We start from the raw sequence: 16,992 nt of genomic DNA on the forward strand, positions 1-16,992 counted from the left end.
CTGTGAAATTGAACAGGCACTGCTCATTTGTTTGAGTTTTTTGGTAAACATTTTGCTGGTTTTTTTTTGTTTTGTTTTGTTTGTTTCTTTCTCGTTTTGCATCAACTTTTTTTCAGTCCATGCAACTTCAATGCCCTCGATGAAGAATGCATAATAAGCCATACTTCTTGAAAAAAAAAAAAAAAAAAGACTTCCTTCTGCATAAAGAGATATATTTGCCACATCAGTCCCTGTAGCACAGTTTTCAAAACCATTCTGTCAAAAATACAGTAATACAAGACCGGCTTGAGTGTCACCAGCTCACACTGTCTTCTGTGTACATAGGCCACCATTTATTACCGGTACTGATCATGCAATAAAAGTTATCAGAGGCTGGGGCTGGCGTGCTGGTAGGCTAGTGCCACTGAAGCCTTTTCACAATCTCAACATACATTTGAATTGCAACACACAGATATTTCTAAAGAGTCTTAACTAGTGAACCCTTTTATTATTTAAAAAAAAAAAAACTACTTACAACCATTGAAGAAAGAATTGCAACAACAACAACAAAAAAAAAGTAAAAATTGACCGTCTCCAACTTGTCCCCTTTGACTATATGAACAATGTCACCAACAGATCTGTGGCACGGACACAGTACAAAGAGTTGTCATGGCAATGAGTTTGGCTGATGCAAAGGTCATTGTGCAGGGTCAAAGGGCAAAAATCAGTGGTCCATGTTACCCCCCAACTGCAGTGCTCCACCCCACCCACACAATTTCATAAAGAATCAGAAAAAAACAGGGGAACTACCAGAAAGTGCAAAAAATGAAGAAGGCAGCTTTCAGCTCCTTCAGCATGGAGTAGAACATTCAACTTTAAGCTTTTACTATTGAACTTGAATAGCCTGCACATTAAAAAAAAAAAAAAAGTTTTCTATAGAAACCCAATTTTTAAAGTCCAGGAAGCATGCAGCTGGTTAATGTTAACCAAAGACCTTGACAGGAACATGTAAACTCTATTGAATGTCATGCTTGGGGCCTATCTGCCAGCAATATTGTAGTTGTTTCATTAAAAATGAATACTGTACACTGAATATGGGATAACTTTCTGCAGCCTTCATCGTTTCACACGATACATAGAGTTTGAATCTAGGTAAAGAACATATATCCTGGTGTCACACTGCTGAAATGTCCCTGTGCAATCTCTTTTGTTGAGTCCTTATGAAGCTACAAGTCACAAATCCAAGATTCTGCTCCCTGAGGACACGTTATGTGAGACATAGCACTGTTTTGTCATTTTCTGCCTATCCTGAATGCTCTGTGAAACAACCTTAAATACCATCACGTAACAATCACAAAAACTTTTGCTAAAGGCCGTTTATACTAATAAAAAGACAGTGGTGCTTCCGACATTCTGAAATGCTCTGAAAACCAACTTTTCCAATACTAAATACAACAAAATAACCTTCATAAAATATAACTTTTCTCCATTTACACTTTTTTAAAGGATTAGTATCCTATGCTTTTCAAGCACAGGAATCTGTGAAATAACTCCTAACATGGACAGATTTTTTTTCTTTTTTAATACATAACTTAAGAGCCTGGAGAGTTTTAACTCAAGTCCAGTCTCCAAACAAGGAATATTCTTGTTTACTTTAAAAATGGAAACAACATATAGTTCCATTATAATTGTTAAAAAGTTAGCTTTACAAACATGGGAATTTTAATTTAAAAAAAAATTCTTAACAAAACTATACAGTGTACAAATTACTGTCTATAAGGTAGGCGGTTTGTGAAGAAGACCTTTCGCTCTTCTTGCTACTCGCAGCTTCACAGATTCATTCACATATTTTTTTTTTTAAATGGAGCTGCCCACCCGAACATTACCCCATAACTATATTGCTATAATTACGATTTTTGCCATGTCTTTATGTACAGTCTCCTTCACTGCCTTATTCTTTTCTTCTCCTTAGACAAGCCCTCAAACGCTCATGTTACTCCAGAGGAAACACTTCAGAGGCACTGGGAGGGGTGGGCTGCAAAGCAACGCAAGGAAAGTTGAACAGTGCCGTGGAGCCAGGGGCTGGAGACGCCACCCCCTACTGATGCCCTTGGGTGACCTTCACCGTCCTGAAGCTCTGCAGTTCTGGGGAGGGGAGGGGCGTGCAAGACCTGCAAGAGGGGGGCCCTTAGTCACAGATACTTCCTGGTAAAAAGAGGAGGAGGCCGAAATGGATTTGAGATTACATAGAGAGGGGGATCTTTTTTAAGAGTTTCACCTCAAAGGGAAGGGAGAAAAAAAATGATTTTAAAAAAAGCAACACTTGAACTAGGCTTTTGTATTCAAGAGGCAGGCAGGAATACCCACAGTGTGTAACTTATGGAGCTAGAGCTGCTCATTCACTGGCAAAATTTCTGAAAAAGAGAGCAAGTCTGCTCTTAAAAAAATACTGTGTGTCCTGTGAGGTGGATTTGTTCACCTATTAGGCTGAGAGACCTGAAGAGCTCGGCTGAGATGATGTTTTCTACCAGGGCAGGTCATCACAGAAATGACTGAGCTTACTTTTGAACTTGCACCGCAGTGATCCCGCTGTGCTTTTCAGCACTGGGGCTATCAAACTGAACGGGCTAATCAAATACAATTGTCAGGCCCGTAAGCATTGTTCTAAAGTCTTCATTATTAAATGATATGCTGTGAGAACAATAGACAGTTTATTTTATTAGGCCATGGCCTGGGGGAAGGGGGTCAGAGGGCTCCTCAGGGCAGCCCACCATGTGTCACTAATTCTAAAAGAGTTTCCTTCTAATAATGAATTCCCTCAATGGAACTGGGGGGCAGTGGGGAGAAGTAAAGTAGAACCAGCCTCCATTCACCTTCTAGCCCTCCAGGAAAATTAAATCCAATATATATTTGAGGTACCATCCCTTAAAAAAAAAAAAATCCCATCAGCCTCTAATGGGCTTAATTCATCCACAGGAAAATTCATTTCTTAAAAGTCTCTATTTCCTTTCTGCTTGGGTTCTCAGTTTAAAAGGGCAGGTAAAATGAAAACTTAACAAGATTTATTTATTTATTTTTGTTGTTCTTTAAAAACTGAACTTTGATTTTAATCTAGAAGTCTGAATACATTTAATAATAGCGACCCTCTGTTCAATCTTCTGGATATTTAAATAACATATCTTTTTTTTTTCCAAGTGCACTACCATCCACTTGAAGTAGTGAGACACAGGTAAATCACAGACTACCATTCACAAAATGAAGAAATGGGGAAGAGACGTGGTGGGGAAAGAATATGGGAGCACCCCCTCCAGCAGGATGGCAGATTTTAGAGGAGAAAGTATACTCAGGTGTTAAACCCCCAAAGTCGAAACATCTGCTAGATGTACTTTTCAACAACTATCTTTGCCAAATATGAGACAGGCTCATTCGCCACTGTGGATCCGAAACTTTCGAGAAAAACGACCACCCCCAACAACAGAAAGATAAGACCATTTGTTTTAAGCCAAGTCTGCCTCCAGGAGAACTGGTTGTGTTCACTTGTTCTTACTGTTTGTTGTTATGAAAACCAGAAATGAGTTCAGCTTGCACCCCAGGTGGGGAGTTCGAGAGGGGGAAGCCTGTGTTTAAGCTGAAGTTTGTCACAGTAGGCAGAACAGTCGCTTTGCAGCTCAGGCCCATCTCAGGGTGTACTGCTTCACAGCTACACTGGAAAGTGTTAAAAATCCTCCCACCCACCCCAGAATATATATATATGTATATTAAAAAAAATCCCCTGTCCATCTCTCAGTACACAAAAGGACCTCATCACACTGCAAAAATAGCAGTACCCACTTTGGTCAATTAAAACAAACAAACAAACAAAAAAAGCATACATTATTTTTTTTTTAAATCTGTGTACTTACCTATAATAACCAATACAGCTAAAAGCACTACCTACATAGGCAAAACTTGGTATTGCATAATTCGTATAAATTTGAAACCCCTCCCCCCCAAATATTAATTGGAAGATGAAAAACATGAAAGGTTAATAGAAAAAACACCAAAATACTGAAAATATTGCTGGTCGATTACAATTTTTAAGCGGCAACTATACACAGCCATGATATGCTTTATAAATGTGAGATAAAGGTATAACTGTCTAAAAAATCCATGATGTCACACATTTTTCTTCGTCTGGAGTACAAAATATTTTGTCATAAAAATGGTAAAGATTTAAAATGATAATAAATGCAGCAAAACAAGTGTAGTGATGTCACTTTTTTGTTTTTTTTGTAGTTTTTTTTTTTTGTTTTTTAGATTTCAAGGCAAGGCACGTAATGTGGACATTATATCTTCGTGCAAATTAGGATTACTGGAAAGAGTATTTTTAATTAAAATTTTAAGAGACATAGAGGCAAAAATGTGTCTGCCCATGCACACTACAGATCTGTCAATACAAGAAGTTTGTTGAACAAGGCTAATGTCTGAAAGCACCATGCAAGTATTCAGCACCCTGATTACATCTGTTTTCTCAAGAGTGCGTTTTTACATCCTACACCCTGGCATTCCCAGTTTGTAAACTGTAAGCTTTACCCTTGTGACATGGATTTGCCTGCCTCTTTGTCTCTAGAATGCAGATTTTATAGAACCTTTTGTACACCCTATGGGTTCTTGATGCAACCAGTAATTTTAAATAAATAAATTCTACCTCCAAGGAGGCTGCAGCTAAACCAACATAAGTGCTGTGTTTTCATTAATTTTTTTTTTCCTCAAGCACATGATTTGTCTTGATTTAATGCCTTTTTACTGCCCTCAAAAACTGAGGGGAAAATAAATTCGTTCAAAATTCTCTTAAATTCTTTTTAATCCCCTCAATTTAGAGTCCAAGGGCTGAAGGACTTATAATCATGATTCCCCTTTAGATATAAATTTATAAATTGCACTTGCCTCTGTTAAGTGTTTCTTTTGTGGGGAAAATATTATATTAATTTTTACTGTTGCATGCAGAGATAACACTTCACCTACAAAGAGGCATTTCTTCCATAGAGCCTTTTGTGTTCAAACTGTTTTTTTTTTCCTTTTTTCTTTTTTTCCTTTTTTTTTTCTTTTTTTTCCTCTTTTTTTCTTTTTTTTTTTTTTTTAAGATTTCAAACTGGGTTACACACTGGAAAAGGCTGGGTTAAGGGCCAAAATTTAATAAATCTGTACTGATAACTAAAGGCTACAGAGATTTCATATATATTTCTTTTAACTTTTAGAAATCAGAGTGCTTATAAAATGGCTGGCTCATGGCTCTGTCACGCCCAGCACCTCTGATGCCGCCTCCTAGCCTTCGTTGGTGAGATAACCAGGAATAGTGATTCCATGCGTAAACAACAAGATACTAAACCAATAAAACTAGCTTATCATGCAAATATTAAGGCATCTAGAAAGTCAGTTAAAATATATTGTCATAGAGACAGAACATCTATTTCCCAGCGGACTTCATGTAACAAAGGCTACTTTGCAGGGGCTGCGAACTACCATCAGTGAAATATCATCGACCCTTTTTATGTCATTACAGTTTCAACCTTAAGGGAATTAGTGATTGTAAGTGCTGCGATTGCTGGTCTATTATCTTCTTTCTTCAGTTTCCTTCCTTTCTCCCTTTTTGTTTTGTTTGTTTTGTCCAGTCTTCCTCTTTTCCTTTTTTTAAAAAAAATTTCTTAAACTAGTGTTGTATTTCATTTTTTCCCCTCAGTTGCTTGTTTCTGCTTGAAGGAAAGGTTCTCCGATTATGTTCAAACCGTAATTTTGGACATTTGCCGGTAGGATGGGTGTCCTATTTGATACTTGGAAAGGAACCAAGCTAGCCCAGGTACCAGGACTGTCGGCAGGAAGGGGGCAGGAGAGAGGCAGGAGGGAAGGAAGAGAAAAAGAAAAAAATACGTTAAAATCTATAACAATATTAGAGACATAAATTCCATAGGCATCAAATTACTACTATGACTTTTCCAAATTAGAGTCTAATATGAGATACATGTGCTTATTATAAATTACACATATTATGCATATATAAACTACACGGTCTATTTCTGTCACAGATGGTAAGACTATTGTGAGGCAGAAAATATCTCAAGTAAGACTCATCCACAGGTAAACTCTGAGGGAGGATATTCTTCCTAAAATATCTGGTCCATTTTGATGTAAATATAGTATGATTTTCTGTCAAGAAGAAAAGAGCATATCTACAACAGTATCGATATACTTTGCAAGTTATATTCTGATCTTGTTTTAATTAACAACAGTTGTGATGTATTTAAGTTTTTTTTATTTGCCTATTGGTTGAACAAAATTGAAAGCCATAATGAAAATGATTCCTTTTCCCTCACAATAAGAGAAAGTATATTTTCCAGGAAGGCCAGTGCATAATACTTAGCTTGAAGCTGACACCAGAAACCTTCTCCTCCCTGTCAGTTATGTTTCCACATCCCAGCTGCTCTGAGTTTGGGAGTTGGGAGAGGGGTGTGGGTGGAGCTCCGCAGGGAGTAGGCAGAGGAGAGTCTCGCCCGTCTTCAACTGACTCTAATTTCACCTATGCTGTATTTGGGACTATTTAAAACAAAAAATTTTGAAAAGCAGTTGTCTAATTGCTACTGGCATCAGTTCAGCTCAGTTCAGTTGCTCAGTTGTGTCTGACTCTTTGCAACCCCATGACTGTAACACACCAGGCTTCCCTGTCCATCACCAATTCCAGGAGTTTGCTACTGGCATAATCCCTCATTAAACAAATATCACATAGAGGAAAATGACACAAGTCCTACATATCATAGACAACCCCATACCACGCATTTTGAGTACACCTAACCAGACACATTGTTAGTTTCAATATTAAACTTGGAATGAACTTCAGTTAAGTAACAGCTGCAGGAATAATCATGAACCAAGAAAACATCCAACTGACAATTCCATACCCAGTTTTGTCATGGTCTGGCATGGAAACACAACTTCAGTGTCTTAAATTTAATTGATCCTCTAAATTTAATTTACATTCTTTTCTTTATTTTTGGAACCATGAAGTGAGATGGAGTCTACTACTGTAGCTATCAAGCTAGACATCCTCATTTTTTTCATATTTGAATTCCAAAGGTACAAAAACCTTTATGGAATATTCACGTGAAGAAACAATTTCCCTACCCACCCACCCCCCAAAAGAAAAAGCTTGGATCAAAAAAAAAAAAAGAACTTGGTATGTAACTTTTTTAAATCTCATGATACTTTTAAAGAAATAATTAGGCTTATTACTATGTGTCTAGGTACATACTTCTGAGTTAGTATTTTAATAGGAAAAACTTCACAGTAACCTTTTATGCTCAAAGGATTTTGTGATTAGACTATGAGCTCCATAAAAACAAAGTCCATTCCTCTTTTTGTTCTCCATCTAATACAGTACTTAGTACATTGCAGGTACCCAATAATTTTTGGATAAACAAGCAAATCAATTAAATATTCCAAATCACACCCAACTATTTATTTCCTAAAAGTGTTGCTCATAATCACATAGTTTCATGAGTACATTGCAATTTGGCCCCCTATGATAAGAAAACTGGCATCTCTGGACTTAAAATGAGAGATGTTCCATATTAACAAAAATTAACTATGCAGGAGTAACCAAATAATACTTGAAATCAAAAACTGAAACTAAAAAGATACGTCATCATCAGATGAAAAATCATAATTCTACAGAATAAAAAGTTGTTATTGAAACCTTTTCTAAGAGACTTAATTGTTTTCACATATTTCTTTCTTCCTACACACATCTTCAACAACTATTTCTGCACTTTGCATCACTGACTGGGAAGAGTGTTACATGACACATTAGTAAATATTTTCCCTCTACTGTGCTTTCACTGCACTTAGTTATATAGCACTACAATAGCACTACCTCATATCATAATTATCTGTACCTATGATTATCTTACTGACTGAAAGGTAAGATCTGTAAAGAAAATGACCTTATCAATCCTTATTACTCGCCATAGCTGATGCTAATCATTTCTCAACAAATAAATGACAAAAATGGATCTCCCTTATTTTTTAACCTAAAGCAGGAAGCACGTATGAAAAACAAAAAGACTAGCTCAAATGGATAATCCTTGACAGTAAAAGACAATGTTAACAACAAGTGAATCACGTTGCAAAATTAATGAGTCCCAAATTAAATGGGCTCTTGGAAGTCATTTTAGAAACTACATACTTTAGGAAAATAAAGTGTATTTTAATGCTTGAAAATAGATGTGGCTCCTAAATGGAGAAGTTTACCAATTAATGGCAGAAAAGACAAAAATTCAGGGTTTAATTTGCAACAGCTTTCTTACTCAGTTCTTTAGAAAAGACATGTATTGTTAGCCTTTGGAAAATCCTCAATAAAAATAAATAGATGCTAGTGACTAAAAGGACTCTTACTGCAGAATATCTAACAAATTCAATTTAGATGTTTATTTAAACCTTTGGAACCTCCCATCCTACATTATGACCATGTCAAAATTGCGGTGTGTGATATATTTGTCAATACTGTTTATGAGCCTTTGGGGAGAAATAAATCTCAGACATTAACACTGTGCAGACCCTATATATGAGTTTATAAGCCTCTTATTGCCAATTTGAAGGTTAAACTCAGAATTATAAGGCACAGATATTTTTAGAACTTTTTGGTAGTACCATTGAAAAAAAATCTGGTAAAACTAATTCAAAGATTATAATAAAGAAAAATGTTTAATCAAACAAAATAACCTAGATCATTTAATTTCAAAAAACAATGCCTCAAACTGTACAGTTTCTTAGGTAAAAAGGTAACAGTGCTTTTCAAATATCAACTCTCTCTACATAAGTCAATGGCAATAATCACCAGAATGGATAATATAAACACATTTTCATATTTATGTACATATACCAACTAGCTATATGTAAAATGCTTACTGATTTTAATTCCTAACAGAATGAAAATTATGTGGAATCTAATTTTCAATCCAATAATCTGTGTTTCTATTAAGAGATAAGAATATAATTGAAAGATTTCAAAATATTCAAAGTCAAATTAAGCTTTTCAGCAGTATATCTTCAAGCACGCATATACTTGGTCTTCATTAAATTTTCCATTGCCTAATCACCTTTTTTTTTAAAAGGCAAACAGAAGATGAGCATAACTGAAAGCACATCTTTAAAATATATATATATATAACTGCCATATTAATAAAAGAAAAAAAAAAAAGAACACAAGCACTTTGTGGAAAAATCAGGCACCAAAAAAAGAGCCCCAAAGATTCTGACAATACCATAACACATAGCAGAATTCATGCTAGTGACTCCTACTCTATATATGCTCTCAGTATGTATTGAGATATTTTGTTAAAAATGAATAAAAGTTAAATAAAAATTCTAAAAAAAATTCAATACATCTGACCTCACAGATAATATTTTCATATGATTCTGGTCAAATACATAATGTGGTTTTTCCCCAGAGGGAAGAAGCAAACAAATTACATTAATGGTAGGTGATGGTATGGCTTCATTTTATCCTGATCAGACTATCTTGGAAGCATTGTGTTTCTTCCCTGTATCACTCTTCAAGAGAAACAAACTGTATGGCATTACTTCGGTGAAGAAATACACCAAATTACGTCATTTGAAAACAGGTAAAGGGAGACAGGGAAGACATGATAGTTGAGTTGAAAAGAAATATAGACATCTTCCATGTGGTTCCAGTAGACAGAATTAGCATAGAGGGAGAAACCTTCAGAAGATGCTGATGGCCTTCTATAAATAAGATATCATCTTGGGTATTTCACACATCCTATGTCACTTAATCTTCTCAGTGAATTACTGACATTGCCATCATTATCCCCTTTTCACAGATGAGAAAGTTGAGGCTTAAACTCACCCAAAGTTACCCACCAGCATCTCAGATGTGAATTATTTCTATCTGATTCCCATAGCCATTTAACTATTACATTGCTTCCCTGGGAAGTTAGGCATTAACCAAACACTCAAGAGAACTTTTGAACACAGTTTTCTAAAGGCAAAACGTATTCGCTTCAAGAGACAATGAATTTCCCATGCCCCCACACTGCTGGATTATAACCTGGCTAGTATTGCAGCAGACTTATGCACAGAACATGTGGTTGGTCTAGGTGATCAAACAGCTCTGATATTTGATATATCTATCTCTTTTGAAAATAAATCTAGTTGAAGTTCTATTAGAGTGACCTTATGGTGAGGATGAAGGAGGAAGAAGATACCCACTTCTTTTTAAAAATGATACACTTTTTATATATTTAAAATCCAGGACAAACTGGATAAAACTGTTCGTCTTTGCATCCAGAAGGAGTAAAGAGACTCAAAGAATGAAAATGAGAAAACTCCTTTGGGCAAGTCAAAAGTCGACGGTTGTGCTTTTTAAAAGTTATGCATTCTGTGACTGTGTATTCTAGGCCAAAAAGGATTAGGTTCTTAGCTTTTAACTTGGTAACAACCCAAGAACCACGGGGTACAAAAAAAAAAAACATATATGGAATCATAAGTTGAGTAAAGAACCAAAGACACAGGCTTCCTTCAATTATTCAAATTGAAGAATAGCAAATTTCAATGTGCATCTGATAAAGGGCTAGGCAACCCACTTGTCAAACATGTTATAAAATGTCAAAAGTATTCAGTGTTCTAATACTTTTGAGGGGACTAATCATATCACCTATTCAGATTTTGCATACTGATTTAAATCATAAGACTACCACATCTGCTTTAGAGATAGTACTCTTTCAAGAAGCTTAAAAAATATATTACAGGAATGAAGCACCAAGAACTGTATATACTCATACATACCTCGACTGTACCAGTAGCCACATTACTTATAGACAGAAATAAAAATAAGCAATGGCCCAGAAAGCAAGAGATAATAAGTAAAATAAATACTTTCATTTAAAAGCAAGATTCACCCTTAGTTCCATTGTTCCTGTTTCAAATACCCCCAAGAAGGAAAGTTTATTATTTACTTGGCTAAACGTTCCTAATTTTGTTTTCACAATATTAACACACAAGTATTAGTATCTCTCCCCAAATGCACAATAAATGCTTTCCCTACTAACAGCTTAAATCTGCTGGAAAAACCAATCAAGAACAGTATAATTAAGTATCAAATCAGAAACCAGGCTGTCCTGGATGTGTGCATTTGGACTGGCAGCTTATTTAGATATAATACAAATGCTACAGACTATGTCTTGTGAAAAAAATGCCCACTTAGGCCAGAGGAAGGAATATAGGAGTGATATTTAAGTACCCATACATTTATGAATTATTAAATTATTACATAAAAATAATATCGAAGAATTCATTAATGTATTAGAGCAAAGAAAACGGTATTTACTAAATATACCAGTTACTAGCATTTACAGAGTATGTCCTATTTGCCAGGCACTGATCTACATGCTAGACCTAATTTAAAGTTTTCAAATCTCATTATACACCTATAAGAAAACTACGATTATTATTCTAATTTTACAGATGAGGAAACTGAAGCTGGAAAATTGTGTCTTGCCCAACTCCTGCTGTTAGGTTGTAGAAGCCAGAATTTGAAATCTAGCAGTGTGGTTCTAAAGCCTACATTGTAACCCACTACACTTCACCTCATCTCCCTCTTTTGTGAAACACATTATTTATATTACTAAGCAAGAATTCATATTATCCCTGAATTATACAAGAGATTTCTATGAATTAAGGTCCGTATCATTTAGGCACAATGGAATTCCCTAAAAAGTATAACTTCTGAGTCCAAATTTCAACACACAAAACTGTATTTTATTTGTCTAATTCAAGATTCTTTTCAACTGAGGACAATATTTGCATTTTTTGATGTATATACAGATGTTGCTGCATGTCTATAAATTTCCTGCTTGCATTCCACTTCTGATGCAGCTAAAACCAGAAGTGAAACATACAAAGTGCTTTACTCAGGTCTTGGGTTTCTTCGATTTATTTCCCCATTTTTTAAGGATCATTATTACCATTGGAATGATCCTATTTGCATGCAAGATGATTTCTAATGATTGTTACTATTTGTAATAATCTGTATTGGAAAGCTCCCTGGCTGGCTCTTACCTGAACTGCAAAGTACTCTTGTGGGCTCTCTGGGAAACACCAAATATCATAAACTGCAGGTGGCTCATGGAATTATTCTAACTGCAAGCAATAGCACTTCATAGTAATGAAAGAGAAATGTATTTGTTCTTAACTAAGTAGGTAAATAGCTTGCTTTATTGCTACTCTTTGGGGACCAACGATTTTGAAAATAACATATCAAATTGGTAGGCCATCAAAGCTCATTAATTTATATTCAGTTGTTTCAGATGTGTTTTGTTATCACGGCATGCTGGATGGCATGTTAAATTTACCATGTGTGAGTACTAGCATTTTCTAAGTGAAATAATGGTATATGCCAGTGAAATATGTTATTTAATGAACAGCACAGGGCAAGAAGAGCCCTTATGTATGCGGCCACTGCAGCTAAAGGTCTAATGTGCTCATTCTAATGTCTGTACCGTTAGTAAACAGCTCTTACAAAATCCTAGACCTTTCAACAAGGCAATCAATATACTTGAGAGTAATAAAAACTTATTTCCTTAAAATGTTTAGCCATAAGTAAGAAAAACAGTCTTCCCCTAAACTGGCCAAATTTAAAAAACAAAACTATGTTAGATACTTGTCGTGTTTTAGAACTGAAAATGGTAGAGAATCATTATTGTAAATAAATTACAGTATACAGACGCATATGTATATAACAATTTATGTAGCTGTGGGAGGTTTCAGCCAATTAAAAATATAGAATTATCAGGCTCAAAGCAGTGATTTGATCTCCTCCCATAGAGAATCCTGCGTGTGGATTTCCCTCCTCCTTCTCTAGTCTGTATTCCTCTCTGTCCCCGGCTCCTTTTCAGGGCTATTGTTACAAGTGCTACGGCCCCCTTATTAGCATATGTGAGTCTTCAACAGCAGACAAAATTCTCTACAAAAATAGTGCTTCCAAATAGTGTCTTTCACTAGAGAAAATCACCCTAGGCATACTAAATTAAATAGAAATGTTAAGTTTTACACAAAAGCAAAGTGTGATCCTTTCCCAAATGATTTTCCTTTAAAAGCAAAAATCAGTGTTATTTGCACCATTTCACCTCTAAAAGAGAGAATCATTTTTTTTTTTTATCAGAATTCTGAAGCATAAAATCACAAATGATTAAGGAATTAAACATGTTTTTATGTTATGCCTGCTACTCTGTTCACATGTACAAAAAAACCTTCCTTCTGTCATAAAACAAAAATTAACAAAGGAGAGAATAACTGTAAATTTCTACAATTTCTGAATATTCAAAATTTGTCTTCTTTAATGTCTTGAATTTTTGCCTTTTTCTCCTTTTGTAGTTTCTTATTACATTTATTATCCTGTTTACTCAATTGATACACTCTGTCATCTAAGTAAATATGGCTAAAAAACGCACTGTATACTTCCTAACAGCACTAGCAAACATGAGAATGAAAAAAGGAAGTTATTAAAGGGTGCGCTGGCCAGTGACAGAGCTAAATTTCTTAGGGAATTAATACATATGTAAATACGGCACTTTCCATTAAACATCTCCAAATAAAGTAGGTGTTTAACGTACTTCTTTCATCGCAAAGGGTTAATCAGCAAGGTTGACATTTGGGAATTTTCTGCATCATGCTCCTCCCTCTCCCCTAGTGCAGCCAAAAATCATCTGACAGGAAACGTAAGATTAAGTTTGTCCTACCTAAGCGAACAAAGAGTGCTCTGAACAGGCCACTCGTTTATTGCAGAGCGGGAACTTTTCTAATCCTGCTGGAATCTGCAGTGCTGCTCAGAAAATATCATGGAAAAAGTTGTTTTCTTTCCTCTGACATCTTGTCTCTGGTCATCCCATTTCAGTCACACTGCAGACCCTGCTGCTTCTCCCATGAAGGTTAACGTAAAGCTCCAAACATAATCATGTGGAAAATGGACATTATTGATTCCTACGGTCCATTGTTCCCCTATCCTAAGTCCCTGAAGTTCAAGTTCAATCTGGAATTACATCATGTCTGGTTTCTCCTGGTTACCAGACGGCTTGAGACGTGACCACAGCTACAGAAAAAACAAACAGCCTTCTTCACGCTTCGGCTCCCCTATCGATTCAAACGTAAACTTTTTTTCTTTCTCTCAAGTATGCTTCAAGTATGGAGCATGGTTAATTTAGAGATTAAGTTCCAAATTAGATTATCTAATGGCATCTTAATGGATTGCTGACCCATTTCCTGTGGGATGGCAGCATGCAAGTCTGGCTGGAATACAATTAATTTCTTAGGAAGTCTTCTGAAGAGTTTCCTAGATAAAAAGGAAACGTTGTGTTGTGCAAATCTTTCTTTACAAATGGAGAAAGTTAGGCAAAACTGCAACAAATCCCCAAAGCATTTTTCAACAGCCAGATTACAGATAACTGTGTGTGTATAAACACCAGATCAAGACTATTTTTAAGAATGCTCACACTTTAATTTTTGGGTTCATAGCAGGTGCAAATAATATTCATGAAAACGGAGTAGTAATTCTTTTAAATAGAACATCCAAATACAAAGAGCAACACTAGTTAGCAGCTCGAGTTCCCAAACAATGGTCATGTGCAATTTTGGCTTTTGCAAATTCCCCTCCTTGAACCGGATTCTCCCATTCAGCCACCTCCTTATCAGCATTTCTATCACAGTCCCAGAGTGGCGCTAGGGACCCAGAATGATGTGTAAAAAGTCGAACGTTTTGAATACACGTTAGAGCTGACAGCTGAAAAGGAAATTCAGCACTCTGAGAATAAAGCTCCCCCCAGGAACTCCAGGAACAACCCAGCTGTTATACTGTAGTTATGTGTCAAGATAACAAACTGAAAGCAGGAAATGCTAAGCTGGTGAATTTGTAGGGATGGTCTCCGTCTAATGTGGAAATACAAGTTAACTCTTAACATTACCTAAAGCCAGGACAGGGGTTTGGGGGAGAATGGATACATGTATACCTATTGTTAAGTCCCTTCACTGTACCTGAAACTGCTCACAATATTGTTAATCAGCTACATCCCAATACACCAAAATGTTTTTGGTGTTAAAGCCAGTACACCCATCACCCGCATCATACACATGCCATATGTTTGTACATGCCACATGTATACACACATACATGCATGCACATACCCATGCATACATGTGTATGTACATACACACCATATATGCATACATGTTATACACATATGTATATTTTCCATACAAACATAATTTGCAACACAATAGTGAAAATTATTTTGTTTAAATATTCATTCTTAGGTCATTGAGGACATATTTTACAAAGAAAAGTTTAAAGGATGAAGCAATGAAAATGGTACAAGTCTGAGGAGAGGGTTTTGCAAATAGACTTAAATGTATGAAATGAATGCTATTATTCCTTCCTTTTTGCCCTCCTCCTTCTGACCAATCAGATCCAAATAATCTTTACTGGCTGCTAAATTTCTCCTGGGAAATCAAGCAACTCTCTAGAATTGCAGTAATAAACGACAATTTCTTACAAAAACATGTGTAAAGTCACTACAGAATGAAGTATTCAACTCATAGAAAGGAACTGCTAACACGTGTAACATGGAAAATAGCTGATAAAAGTCTCTTCGGTGCCATTCAATTATGGCATCAGCAGAAACACAAAAATCCCTCCAATTATTTCAGTAAAATCTTCATTTATTCATTATTTCAGAGGCTGAGCAAATGGTTTGTGTAAACATATCCTTCAGTAACACGCACATGTTTATTTTAGCCATCTGAAGGCTGCTGCTATGTTTATAGAAGCCATCAGACACATACAGCCACTCACTTGTGGCTTTGCCTTTTCTTGAAAGAGGTGAAGGGGGAAAAGAGGGACTGAAACAATAAATCCAGTTTCTCTTTTGCATAAAGCACTCCTTCCAATGTTTTAAAATAACTTCTGTTTATATTATTCTTGGATTGTCCTGTGGCTTTCTTGTTCATTCAAATATATTGCTCTTTCATATTTGATAGTACAAGCTATGTTCTGGCTATAGCTTCAAGAAAGCAAGCCAGTTAGGGAGTTAACTGCTGTATTTGTTTATACCCACATAACTCACAGATGTAACAGTGTAATTTGTCCACATCAGAGGACAAAGCACAGACACAACAGTACTCTCATGAACAGCATAAGCAACTCATCACCTATTACCCTGCTAAGAGCTGAGCCCCTCCGGACTCACGCAGAAGTGAGCACTCCGCCAAGGCATTTCACTCTGGGTTAACTGCAGTACCTGACCTTTGGGTTAGGAAAAAAAAGTCACATTTTCAAGATGCAAGCAACACACACACACACATACACAGACACACACAGCTCTCAAAATCCTAAGGTCAAAACAACAAAACACCGTCAGGGTTGCAACTTAATAAGTCTGTGCAAACTTTCCAAAGGAGTCAGCTTCAGTTCTGAAGGGAATGTTTATACACTGGGACTGGGGGATGCGTGGAGACAGAAGAGGATGGAGGAAGTCTTCCAGCTTTGACATATACTCGCATAGCTCCCTGGGCACTGCCATTTTCAGTCCCGAGGAAGAAACTGCCTTTGACATGGAAACGCCTCTACAGAAGGACGGGCACAAAGGCGACCATGGACAGTGATTTTACCAAGAAGGCAATGGCAGCGAACAGCAATCAAAGTAAAACCAAACACTTTCTTTGCCTTGTCCTCTGCTACTGCAAAGTCTCCAGGGGGCCGCCACAAAAACAACCTGATATTCTCTTTATTCCATTAGGACAGAGGCAAATGATTTAATTTATTCAGATCCCTCGAAAGTTGTAGCAATGGCCTGAAGATTTCAGATGTCGGTTATTAACTTTAAAAGTAATAGCGTTACAGACATTTCTGATTTCTTTTTTGATACTTTTTTCAGAAAAAAAACTATTATGTTTCATAAATAACTGCAATAAATC

General features: G+C 36.2%; 1 protein-coding gene across 10 annotated transcripts in view; it reads right to left on the reverse strand.

Moving 5' to 3' along the window:
- Positions 1–16,992, reverse strand: part of NFIB (nuclear factor I B) — a 244,191-nt gene that overhangs the window by 762 nt on the left and 226,437 nt on the right. For 8 of the 10 annotated variants that reach the window (XM_070480519.1, XM_020875051.2, XM_020875064.2 and 5 more), the window contains one exon: positions 1–5,824. This exon is cut by the window's left edge and continues 762 nt beyond it. In XM_070480519.1, the coding sequence (XP_070336620.1) occupies positions 5,695–5,824 (130 nt within the window). In that variant the 3' untranslated portion in view covers positions 1–5,694. The remainder of the gene's footprint in view (positions 5,825–16,992) is intronic. The other 2 variants (XM_020875070.2, XM_020875039.2) reach the window with 1 other exon arrangement.

This window comes from Odocoileus virginianus, chromosome 18 (genome assembly GCF_023699985.2).
Source record: "Odocoileus virginianus isolate 20LAN1187 ecotype Illinois chromosome 18, Ovbor_1.2, whole genome shotgun sequence".
NCBI classification, from domain to species: domain Eukaryota; kingdom Metazoa; phylum Chordata; class Mammalia; order Artiodactyla; family Cervidae; genus Odocoileus; species Odocoileus virginianus.